We start from the raw sequence: 12,127 nt of genomic DNA, 5'->3' as shown, positions 1-12,127 counted from the left end.
TCCAAAAATATTTTAATCAATGACTGATTTCTTTCTTTGATGTAGTTGTCAATTAACTAACAGAATAGGTTCATGGACTGCTTCTAAATTTGACAGTGCTTTCAAGAATCAATTCTCTGATACACTGTCCCGTATCTGGGGAAATAGCAGGATCATGTATGGATTCTGGCCCTTGTGGGAACTTAAACTGTTCATGGTAAATAAAAGGCAGGACTATGTACATGCAAGACAACTCTCCTGTGAGTCAGTGGACTTTGACTCTTTTTACTTTTCACCCGTTTGGCCAATAGCCTAACCTTCCCTGGCCACCCTGTAAAATAGAAATAATAGAAAGTGTTTAATTTCTTACGTTCCTGGGCTCAACCAGATGATCTCATTTCAGTGCTGCTTCCAGCTCTGAACTTTATTTTACTTTTTCAGTTTTAAGCTCCTCACGTGGAAGAGGAGAAACCTCCGCGGAATACTCGGCATTGGCCCTAAATTAACCTCTCCATCGACTTCTTCCTCTCCCCGACTCCTCCCCCAGGTCCTAAGGGGACAGCATCAGGCATATCCACCTCGTCAGCTCCTCTGCCTATTTCGTGGTGGCCCAAGCCCTCCCTCCACACCTAGATGGGAAACCTCGGGCTGATCTGACACCAGACTTGCTTAGTCCCTGGGCTCAGCTGATGACGGCCCTCCGCAGAGCTCTGCCGTCTTCTCTCCTGTTCTGTCCTTTCTGTCCACAGTACTCTGGCTTTCACTACCTCTGCTGCGCTGAACTAAGTTCTAAACCATCCTTTCCAAATTTTGCTCTATCCTATGTAATAGAACTCTGTCCCACTGCCTCACCTGCTCATCCGTGCTCATGGCCCCCCCTGCGATGTAGCACAGGCTCTTCACCTTGGCCTTCAGGATTCCACAGGACCTTGCTCCAAACTGTATGTAAGGAATACTCTCTTCAAGCCAGACTTGGACTCTCCACCTATTGCCTGTGTGTTCTCTGAGCCTGTATGTGTCTGCTGTTTCATCCTGGGAATCTCTCACATCTTTCCCATTGACATTCGCTGGCACTTGTCCATTTACAGATGGTTACTGCTTGGAATGGACTTGACTTGATTCATGATGATTAATAAATGGGTGCTTTAGCTGTCTGCCTAAAGTAGTATAACAGTGGAATTTCTACTCGTGGCTTTTTGCCTGTGGTGATACCACTGTTTAAAACATCTTTGAAGGTTAAGAATGAGAGGGAAGATAGTTTCCTTACTCTTTCCTTTAAAATGAGAAGATTTGCTTGTTAAATTTAGTGATTTTGAGGTATGGAGTATTCAGGCCAGCATTGTATCTGTACTGAGGATATGGATGGGACATGATTGTGCAGCTTTACTCACCATACTTTTATTTTTTATTTTTTTTTTCATACTTTGATTATTTTAATGGAAACAAACAAGGGTGGGCAGACAACCTTAATTCAGATATGCATAGTATATTATTTTTATTCGTCAGTCCTATCCCTTTAAAAAGTCCATGTTTTTCTTTTTCAAAACACCATGCTGTCTTTGTCAAGGAACTTTTGCTGACACCCAGCAGCAAGACTCACTCTTTGGGACTCCTGGGATACCTGTCTTATCCATAGACATTTATCTTATTCCTGTTACTACCCCTAGTACTATGTTGGATGCTGGGATTATCAAGATGTGTAGAAATGATCCCTGACTACAGGCCTTCCACGATACAGTGTTAAGCAACTTACTAATACGGCTTCTTAAAATAGACTCTTTCACCCAATATAAAATAGGAGTGGTGCCATGGAAGAGGTAAGGAATGAGTGCTTAATGATCCAAAGGTCAAGGAGCATCCTTCCAGGGCAGGAAACTCTTCTCCAAGGCCTAGGAGGGTGAGGGGGCAGGAAGGGAGAAAACCATGGAATGTTCAGGAGTAGAGAGGTGTGTGGCTGGAGCTCAGGGGGCCTGGGAACAGTGGAAATGGTAAAGGATGAAATTGGAAGTGTCACTCAGGGCCAGGAAAGGAATGAATTTAAAAATCAGGCATAGGCAGTTGGACTTTACCCAATGTTTAAAGGAAAGACATCTGAGGTATTTCAAACATCAAAGTAAAATTTTGATTTAAAAAAAAAAAAAAAAAAAAAAACTTGGGTGGTACGAAGAAAAGTGCTTTGATGGGAAAGATGGAAATGAGAAGTTAAGATTAGGTTAGCTTTCTAAATAGACCCGAAAAGTAAAAGTGCTAGTCACTCAGTCATGTCCAACTCTTGGTCAACCCCATGGACTGTAGCCCTCCAGGCTCCTCTATCCATGGAATTCTCCAGGCAAGAACACTGGAATGGGTAGCCATTCCCTTCTCCAAGGGATCTTCCCAACCCAGGGATCAAACCAAGGTCTCCCATGTTGCAGGTCATTTCTTTTCTGTCTGAGCCACCAGGGAAGCCCAAACAGACCCAAAGTTATCTTGTATTTCCCTTAAACCGTTCAATACATTATTTTTCATTATTAGAGTTATTCGTGCGTATACCTTCTCTATTAACACTTCCTGAAGGTGGGCCTTGAGTGGGGTTTTAAAGGACCAAAAGGGTTTAAATAGCAGCAGCTCCTACTGGAAACATTCAAGTATTGTAGAAAGTGGTAGTCTTCTTTCTCTAATTCTTTCCAGATGTTAAAGCAGATAAGGCATTAACAAGCATTAAAACACGTACACAGTGTGTATATTTTATTTTTATTTTTATTTTTTTTTTTCCAGGGGGTTTTGTCATACATTGATATGAATCAGCCATGGATTTACATGTATTCCCAATCCCGATCCCCCCTCCCACCTCCCTCTCCACCCGATTCCTCTGGGTCTTCCCAGTGCACCAGGCCGGAGCACTTGTCTCGTGCATCCCACCTGGGCTGGTGATCTGTTTCACCATAGATAGCATACATGCTGTTCTTTTGAAATATCCCACCCTCACATTCTCCCACAAAGTTCAAAAGTCTGTTCTGTATTTCCACAGTGTGTATATTTAACATCACAGTAGTCACTATTTGTAGGTACTGTTTTGATTTCTCATAACGCTCTATGAGCTCAGTAGAGCATACATCTTGTTTTAATGTTTTCAGTAAGTGAAATTAGACCCATCCTATGAATGTGTGTGTGTGTGCTCAGTTATACCCAGCTCTGTGGGACCCCATGGATTGTAGCCCACCAGGCTTCTCTGTCCATGGGATTTCCCAGGCAAGAATACTGGAGTCAGTATGCTGAACCTAATAGAACTGAACGTGCCAGGATCATGTAGTAAGTTTTGCTTCCATCCATAATAGTCATCTTGCTCTTTTTCTGAATCTTGAGCTTATTCCTTCATCAGGATAAGAAACCTCTTTCTGCCCTTACCACTCACTGGAAGGCTCTTCTCCCAGACACTCATAGAACTTGACCTGCTCAGCTCTTAGCTTAAATGCCACCTCTTCAAAGAAGCCTTCATCCATCAGCCTCTCTAAGGTTGCTTATGGCTCTGCTCTTTCTTTACATCATTATCTGTAACTATTTACTTGTTTATTTTCTATCCCCTAAGCTGGAGTATAAGTCTCATGAGACCAAGTACCTTAAATGTCTTAGACATGTTTGATTTATATAATCACAGCATTTTAGAACAGTTTCTAGAACTTGGTGCACATTCAACAAATATTTACTCAAGGGCTGGGTGAATGAATGAATAAATGTCGCCAGAGCCCACGCTCATTCTGCAGTCCCATCCTCCCTATGTGTTTTCCTCCATTTCCTAGCACACTGGAGGGGAATTGGCTGAGGATATAACCCATCAAATTGTATATCTGGGACCCAGACTGATTAACTTCTGAAACTCAAATATTTACTCACCAGGAAAGGAAGCCAACAGTTCCTTCTCTTTCCCATTGGTTATGATCACTTGATTATATGTAAACTTGCAGTTATATGTAGTACCTGGTTTAGAAATGAACATCTCTGATAAATTATTTTTAGAATTTTGCCTTGTCTTACTGCATTTTCATTGGCTGATTTTTATAGGAGACTATTAGCATTTACATAAAATAGACATTGTTCCTGGCTCTTTTTTGTTTCCTTAAAGCATCAGACATTTAAAAATGCCTGGTCCTTCTAATAAGTTAGCGAAATCATCTTATCTGCATGCATAGTATAACAGTCCTGGGAGGGTAGATTCTTTCCTTCTTTCCTCAAAGGACATTTTTCTTTTGTGGTTTTAGATTGGCCTCATCAGAAGTGTAATTTTCCTTTGTCCTGGTGGAATCTGAGATGACTGACTTTGTCACTTCCATATTAATCGCTTCTTTTCTCTCTACTCCATGTAGTTGAGGAACAGCTTGCTGATTAACTCCTGAATTAGAGAAGGTGGCCCATGAAGGAATTTTAAGTACATTTCTCAGTATTCTGTGAAGGTACATGATCTTAGCTCAGTTAATTAAGTTTATTAAAATTGTATGAAGGGGTTCATATAATTCTAAACCACAGAAGAAGCAAAACAATTTGAAAGCAACCTGCCCTTTACCTTGATCCCCACCTTCTCCAAAACCATGGTGTAATGCCAACCAACGGAGTAATGGTTGACGAGCAGAATTTTAAGGCATTCTAAATATCACTGGTTGGTTTAATAAAATTAATTAGCCTGCCACGGAGAAAATTTACTAGCGTGCTGGTTAATTTCACAATGTAAAGTCAGAGAAGGGTGGTGGGGTTGAGGGAACAAACCTTATTAGTTTTGCATAATTATTTAAAGATGTGAGGCTGCCTATTTCAAGCACTTTGATTGCCAAATCCATTAAGGCTTTAAAATCTCCATGTTTGTACGCTGGTATATATGGGAAGGAATCTCTTTAGATGAAATCACAGGCATATTAGTTAGCAGCTAAATGACTTATTTAAGATATAGAACAACAAGTAGAATCCAAATAAAACCATGGGAACGAGAACTTGCCTTAAGACTTGCTCATGGGAGGTTTCCATAATCTTAATTTGCCATTGATGCAATTATTGCTTTTTCTTGTCTTTTTAATCCAAACAAGATGTTTGCAGCAGCCATGGAAAGGTGCCTGAAATCACATGCCTGAATTCATTTAATTTGCCAACATTGTCTTTTTTCTCTCCCTCTTCCTGGTAATGGGCAAGCGTCAGTTCTGGTGCATTAGGTATTAAATCTCTTCAATTACCAGTCGGGAAGAAAGATTTAAAATTGTGTTTCAAACCTACTAACTGATTTAGATTTAAAACACAAACACTTCTCCTGCGGAGCCTAAATTAAACTGCGAAAGGATGCAGAGCTTGAGGAATTAAAGCAGGCAGGGCTAAGGCTTAGGCCAGCAATCAGAACCGTTTTGGTTTCTTTCACGGGGCCCCCCTGGTGCAGAAGGAAAGGGGGCAAGAGCATGTCAGAAGACAACCTGGGTAAGAGAGAGCAAATGTTTTCATTGCTTGGTAGCTGCACATGGAGTAAATGTTAGTGCAGCAGAGTCCGGTCTAACCTCTTATCCTTTCTCTTTCTCTTTGGGTGCTCGGCAGCCATTTTTAACGTGGATGATTCTGTGGTTGATCTGGAAACCCTGGCAGCGTTATATGAAAATGTGAGTATCAGAGTTTTCAGATTTTTGTATCTTAACTAACTTTAAAAAAAAAAAATATGTTAATGCCTAAAAAATCATTGTATGTGACTCTTCCCACCCAAAAAATCACTGATGCATTCATGTTCTTTGGCGGTGGGAATTTTGACATTGCGTGGAAGAGAGTAGGGTACAGAAAAGCAAGCTCAAATGAGAGTGAACATGAGGAAGCACTAGGTTCTTGACATCCCTCCCCCGCACTGTGGCATCTGGGTTAGTAGATTTCTTTTACAGGGGAGGGTGGTTCAGTGGGGAGGCCATGTCTGTGCCACAGAATGCAGCCCTGTGGTTTTCAATCAGAGTGAGTGAAGCTGTGTTAGCAGCTTAATATTGGTGTATAACCAATGTCATCTTCTGAGGAATGGGGACGCTGTCTCCAGCTTGGATGATTACTTTTAGTCCAAGTAAGCTGATGGCATTGAATGTGGGAAATAGTATCGGATGGTGAGTGTGTGTTTTGGATTTAGAGTGAGATATTCAGGTTTGATATCAGGCTCTGTCATGGACAACTGAGTGGCCTTGGGTCAGTGAAACTCCTCAACCTGTTTGATCCTCAGTACAATGGGGATTATAATAGGCTCTACATGATTTCTGTGACTATTAAAATAGAGCTCAATATATATAGCAATAGCAGTGTATTTTGAAAATGAACAGCACTGTATACATATATGGTCTTTAAATGTGGATTATATGTGTAAATAACCTGAGTAATTGACTGGCTTTCTTGAGAACATATAGGAGAGTCCCAGTTCCCATAATTGTTAACTCCTCTGGTTCACTGACTCTGTAAGATTTGAGTATATAGATTGAACCAGATTCTCTTTACTGAATAATGCTATTTCCCAGAGCTCTATAGCATGCTTTGGTTACCAAGCTCAAAAAATAATTCAGTACTTCGGTTCCCAGGGACTCTAAACCTCTCACAGAAAATTTCCATAGTGTGATAATCCAGTCTAGCAGGATTTCCAATTCCGTTCACATTTTTACATCCTTTGTGTATATCAGGAACTGTTTAGTATTAATCTAACATGATGGGTGGGAGTGCCCCATGTTTCTATTAGGAAGGCTTTCATTAATAGATAAGAAGATGCACGAATCCTAGGCCATCCTGGCACATGTGTGGAATACCCGGAAGGCAGCATGGAATTGTGAAAGAAAGATGTTTCACGTCAAGCTCTTTACCAGGTAGTTAGTCTAAGCCTCAGTAGAGTCACCTATAAAACAAGGATGCAATGCTTGATGTTGGAGGACTTCGTAAAAGGCAAAATGCCTTCTCGGGGCTTTTAGTTGTTACATCAGGCTCGGGACTGTGCGCTTGGTGGGTACTTGTTAGCTTATAGCAGCAGTAAGCTGCATATAACTGACATAGGTGGATAAATTGAGAAAGTATGAGACCAAATGCCAAAGTAAGTAGTGCAGACAACAAATACTTAGAAAATTCAGAGAGAACCTGCTGACCAGAAATTTAAAAATCGGGACCCTATGTAAGTTAGGAGGGCTGTTTTGAGGATGAGGAAGCACATGCTAAGGAAAACTTGACCCATATCTGATCTTACAGGGAAAGACACCAGGGATTTAAGGTAGCAGTCAAATTCCTGTATATCCAGTATCACCTGGAGATATATATATATATATATATATATATATATATATATATATCCAGCTTGTGTGTGTATATATATATATATATATCCACTTGCATATCCAGCTCAGGTTACTTCTGTGACTGTTGGGTTTTAGCCAGTGATTCTCAAACATTAGCATGCCTGAGAATCGCTTGGAGGGCTCTCTGAACCCCACTCTTAGAGCGTTGGCTCTGCTTCCGGCATGAAGTATGTCCAAGGCGTGCTCAGTTGCACTAAGTCACGTCCAACTCCTCGAGACCCCGTGGACTGTAGCCCACCAGGCTCCTCTGTCCATGGGATTCTTTGGGCAAGAATACTGGAGTAGGTTGCCATCTCCTCTTCCAGGGGATCTTCCTAACCCAGGGATTGAACCTGCATCTCCAGCATTGGCAGGCAGATTTTTTTTTTTTTTAAACCACCAAGCCACTTGGGAAGCCCCATGCCCAAGATAGGGCCAACAATTGCAATTGGCATTTCTAATTAGTGACAGGTGATGCTGATGGTCCAGAGACCATACTTTGAGACATATTGCTTTAGACAGATTGTCATTGCTCATTTTTGTGTGTGTGTTTTGCTTCTGTTTCGACACAGAGAGCCCAAGAGGATGAACTTGTTAAAATAAGAAAGTATTATGAGACATCCAAGGAGGAAGAATTGAAGCTTCTGGATAAGCCTGAACAGTAAGGATGCTTGAACACTTTTCTGTTAATAAAGGAGAAGGGCCTTCCCCATCTTCCTGCCTCCAGCTCCCAATAACCACATCTAAGCTGTGCCAAGCTCAGTCTCAGCAGCGTCATTCCCGTGACCTATTGCATGCAGCAGGATGACCTGACTGCCGGGAAAGGCAGCCGGGAGATTTGTGCTGCTGGGTAGCATGTCTCAAGCCCTCACCCCACCCCTCGTGACTCCCCTTTTCTTGCCCTAGCAAATCGTTAATTCCTCCTAGACTAAACATTCTGGCCAAGAGGGTAACTGAGGAAGGAAGAAGTTACTGCTCCGTTTAAGGTTCTGCTGATGCAATTGAAAGAGATGATGTCAGAGTCACAGGATTTCAAATTGATTTTCCTAAATATCGTATCCAGTAAATGTTGCCTGCCTGTGCCAGCTTTCTCCCCACACTCTCCACCTGCTCTGCCCAATTTCGATGTGACTTTTCATCCTTCATTTGCACGTGCTTATGCTGCTCTCCAGTCACTGTTTAGAGATGTCTGCTCTCTAGTTTGGGGTGTTCCACACACTTTTGTTCTTTGCTGGGCTCTTGGAATCTGCAGCCCCTCAGGTTCCACCTTGGACTCTGAGAATGTGGGCTGGGTCCTGAGTAGACAGAGGACTCCTTTGCCTGTTGCTCCTTTGAGTGCTTCCTGCCAAAGGCAGAGTACCCTCCTCAGCTTGGAGATAAGGGGAGGGATAGGAAACAGAGGAAAGTGATCAAGTTTAGAGTAAGGAGGACTTCCCTGGTGGCTCAGTTGGTAAAGAATCCACCTGTAATGCAGGAGACCCAGGTTCGATCTCTGGCTGGGAAAGATCCCCTGGAGAAAGAAATGGCAATCCATTCCAGTATTCTTGCTGAGAAATCCCATGGACAGAGGAGCCTGGTGGGCTACAGTCCATGGGGTCACAAAGAGTTGGACATGACTTAATGATTAAACCACCACCAGGGTTATAAGTCAGCCCCAGAGATATCCAAAGGTGAACGGCTTGTCCTGAGACCTTCATACCTTGCCCTTGGTTCCTCTAAAATGCCCCACTTCCTTTGGATACCAAGGTCCAAAAATCATCTCCCAGTGACTGGGTGGGGGATTTTTAGGTTTACTCAGTTACTGACAAACCTTTATGGTAATTTGGGGACACTTCAGTGATTGGCTCTCATGTGGAGCATACACCAGGACTCTCCCCCCAAAACACACCCAAAGTCAGTTCATGAAGCCTCAGAATTTTGTGACTCACTGGGCTCCCCTGCCCTTCAGATCCATCACCCTGAGTCCCCGTCCTTACCAACCCTACCCCTGACCCATAATGTGCATGGTCAGTCCCAAGTCATGCATTCTAATATAATCAGTTAATTTCCACTAAGGTGCTAATGACCGAAAATGAAAAGACTAATAATGGATATTTAGACACAAGGCTATGGAAATATTTGAGGACTGACTTAGTCAGCTATAACAAGGTACCTTCAACTGGGTGACTTACCAACAGCATCAATGTATATCTCACAGTTGCTGAAGCCAGAAGTCTGAGGTCCAGCTGCAGCCATGGCTGGATTCTAATGAGAATGCTCTTGCACGCTGTGGACTGCCAATGTCTCTCTATATCTTCACATGGCAGAGAGCAGAGAGAGGAAAGAAGCTCTTGTGTCTCTTTTCTGCAGGGCACTAACCCCACTCGTGAGGGATTAACCTTCATGGCCTCTTTACTGCCCAAAGGCCCTACTCCTTAATACTGTCACATTGAGGGTCAGGATTTCAACATATGGATTTGGGGGGACACAAACATTCAGTCCTTAGTGGGGACAATAGGGCACATCAAACATTTGTTGTTGTTATTCGGTTGCTAAGTCATGTCCAACTCTGTGACCCTATGGACTACAGCATGCCAGTCTCCTGTGTCCTCCATTATCTCCCAGAGTTTGCTCAGATTCATGTGCATGAGTCGGTGATGCTATTTAACTATCTCATCCTCTGCCGCCCCCTTCTCCTTTTGCCTTCAATCTTTCCCAGCATCAGGGTCTTTTCCAGTGCGTTGGCTCTCTGCATCATGTGATTAAGCATTTGGGTAGTGCTAGCTATACCACATTAAGCAATGATCTTCTAAGCTCGAAGTTGGAAAACTTTACCTGTAAAGCACCTGGCAGTAAGTACTTTAGGCTTGGTGGGCCATTACAGTCTGTTGGAACTATTCAAGTTGACCGTTGTAGTCTAGAAGCAGCCACAGATAATGGACATGCCCGTCCACCAATGACATTTTATTTATGGATGCTGAAATTTGAATTTCATATCATTTTTACACGTCATAAAATATTATCTGTTGACTTTTTCCCAACCATTTTAAAATGTGAAAACCATTCTTAGCTGATGGACCATACAAAAACAAGTGATGGGCTGAATTTGGCCTGGGATTTATAATTCACCAACCCCTTCTCTAAAGCTATGGGAATGGCCAACCTGGTGAATGAACAGTGGGTTCCTGCTCCTGGAAGGGGTCCCATTTTCCCTTCTGTGTTAATGCCTTTTTGGTATTATTTTACAAGGTTAATTGCCAAGACAAAGTAATGGTAGCAGGTAATTAACAAAATTCTTGTTCTTGCTTTCTCCACTGAGGATCTGGATAGAAGAGCATTTTTATTATTTTAATTTATTAAAAAATTTTTATTGTAATATTGTCACCCAGAGTGATGTAAGTCTGAAAGAGAAAAGCAAATATATCAACACACACATGTGGAATCTAGAAAAAATGGTACAGATGAACCTATTTCCAAGGCAGAAATAGAGACGCAGATGAAGGGCATTTTTAAAATTTGTAAGTGGTCATTATAATGGTTTCCTTAACATGCTAAGCTCTTACTGACAGCAGAGAAGATGGTCATGTTGTCTTGGCGATGTGTTTGGACTCGGCAGCATTTGCTTGATTCATGCCAGAGTCTGATTTTTTGGCCACTTACTTGCCGTTAGGTCCAAGTGAGTTGACTATAAGCATGTTTTACATACTGGAAAATATGAGTCATTTATAGTTTCAACATTGCAGTTTCCTAAGATTCCTGTGGTGCCCAGTCCCATAAATTCAAGTCTGGAGAGGCTGGCTTCATCACTCACCTCATCAGCTTTCTTGAGCCATGGGGCCAGATGTAGAAAGCCATTTCCCATAGAGCTGTCATCTGCTTGGGACTAGGCTCTCTGAGAACCACTCTCTCCAGTGATGGTCCTCGACTCTGTTCATACTCTGCTTGGGTTGGTGGTGAGGCACTGGGAGCTTCTGTTGGGTTTGATTAGGCCTGGTGTGCACTTTCTCTGGCCTGAAGTGAGGATACCATATATAGCCTATTGGGATGCTGTACTTACGAGCTTCCCTGATAGCTCAGTTGATAAAGAATCCATCTGCAATGCAGGAGACCCCAGTTTGATTCCTGGGTCAGGAAGATCCCCTGGAGAAGGAATAAGCTACCCACTCCAGTATTCTTGGGCTTCCCTGTGGCTCAGCTGGTAAAGAATCTGCCTGCAATGCGGGAGACCTGGGTTCGATCCCTGGGTTGGGAAGATCCCCTGGAGAAGGGAAAGGCTACCCACTCCAGTATTCTGGCCTAGAGAATTCCATGGACAGTGTAGTACATGGGGTCGCAAAGACTGAGTGAATTTCACTTTTCACTTATGCCCATAGCTGCCTTGTCCTCCCGCCCCCGCCCCCCGCCAAATGAAGACACATTGACTTGTTGAAACAAGGCTCTGTTAACATCTTCTTCTGTGGAGGAACATAGGTTACAACATGCACAGACAGAAATGTTATCATTCAGGGCTCTGAGGGATGATTAACCAAATATTAGACCCTTGAAAACAGTGGGCCTGTTGCGTCATTCCTGCTATCAGCTGAGTTACTGCTGTCCATGTGTGACCCATTCTCTGTGAGGTGCAGAATCTCTCTCCTGTATACAGGCTGAAGTTACAGTCCACCCTGGCAAGACCATCCGGCCTTAAGGACAGAAGAGGAAGGTCCCTAGTCTGTGGCTCTTTGGGGATATTTAGTCCTTCCTATCTCTGGCCCTAGCATAGACTAGTCCTAAAGGAAATCAGTCCATAAATATTCATGAGTACCATGAGCTAATAATGCCCAAGACTCCCTCCTTGGGGATGGGTAAAAGAGTGCTTATCCCTTCCCTTATGGGTAGAG

At 42.8% G+C, this 12,127-nt stretch overlaps 1 protein-coding gene across 4 annotated transcripts in view; it reads left to right on the top strand.

Annotated features, from left to right (window-relative positions):
- FMN1 (formin 1) overlaps nucleotides 1-12,127 on the top strand; it is a 441,751-nt gene that overhangs the window by 264,821 nt on the left and 164,803 nt on the right. For all 4 annotated transcript variants that reach the window (XM_061157645.1, XM_061157643.1, XM_061157646.1 and 1 more), the window contains 2 exons: nucleotides 5,527-5,588; nucleotides 7,841-7,929. In XM_061157645.1, coding sequence (XP_061013628.1) covers nucleotides 5,527-5,588; nucleotides 7,841-7,929 — 151 coding nt within the window. The remainder of the gene's footprint in view (nucleotides 1-5,526; nucleotides 5,589-7,840; nucleotides 7,930-12,127) is intronic.

The sequence above is a fragment of the Dama dama genome, chromosome 12 (genome assembly GCF_033118175.1).
Source record: "Dama dama isolate Ldn47 chromosome 12, ASM3311817v1, whole genome shotgun sequence".
Classification (NCBI taxonomy): domain Eukaryota; kingdom Metazoa; phylum Chordata; class Mammalia; order Artiodactyla; family Cervidae; genus Dama; species Dama dama.
This window is presented reverse-complemented; position numbering and strand designations above follow the sequence as displayed.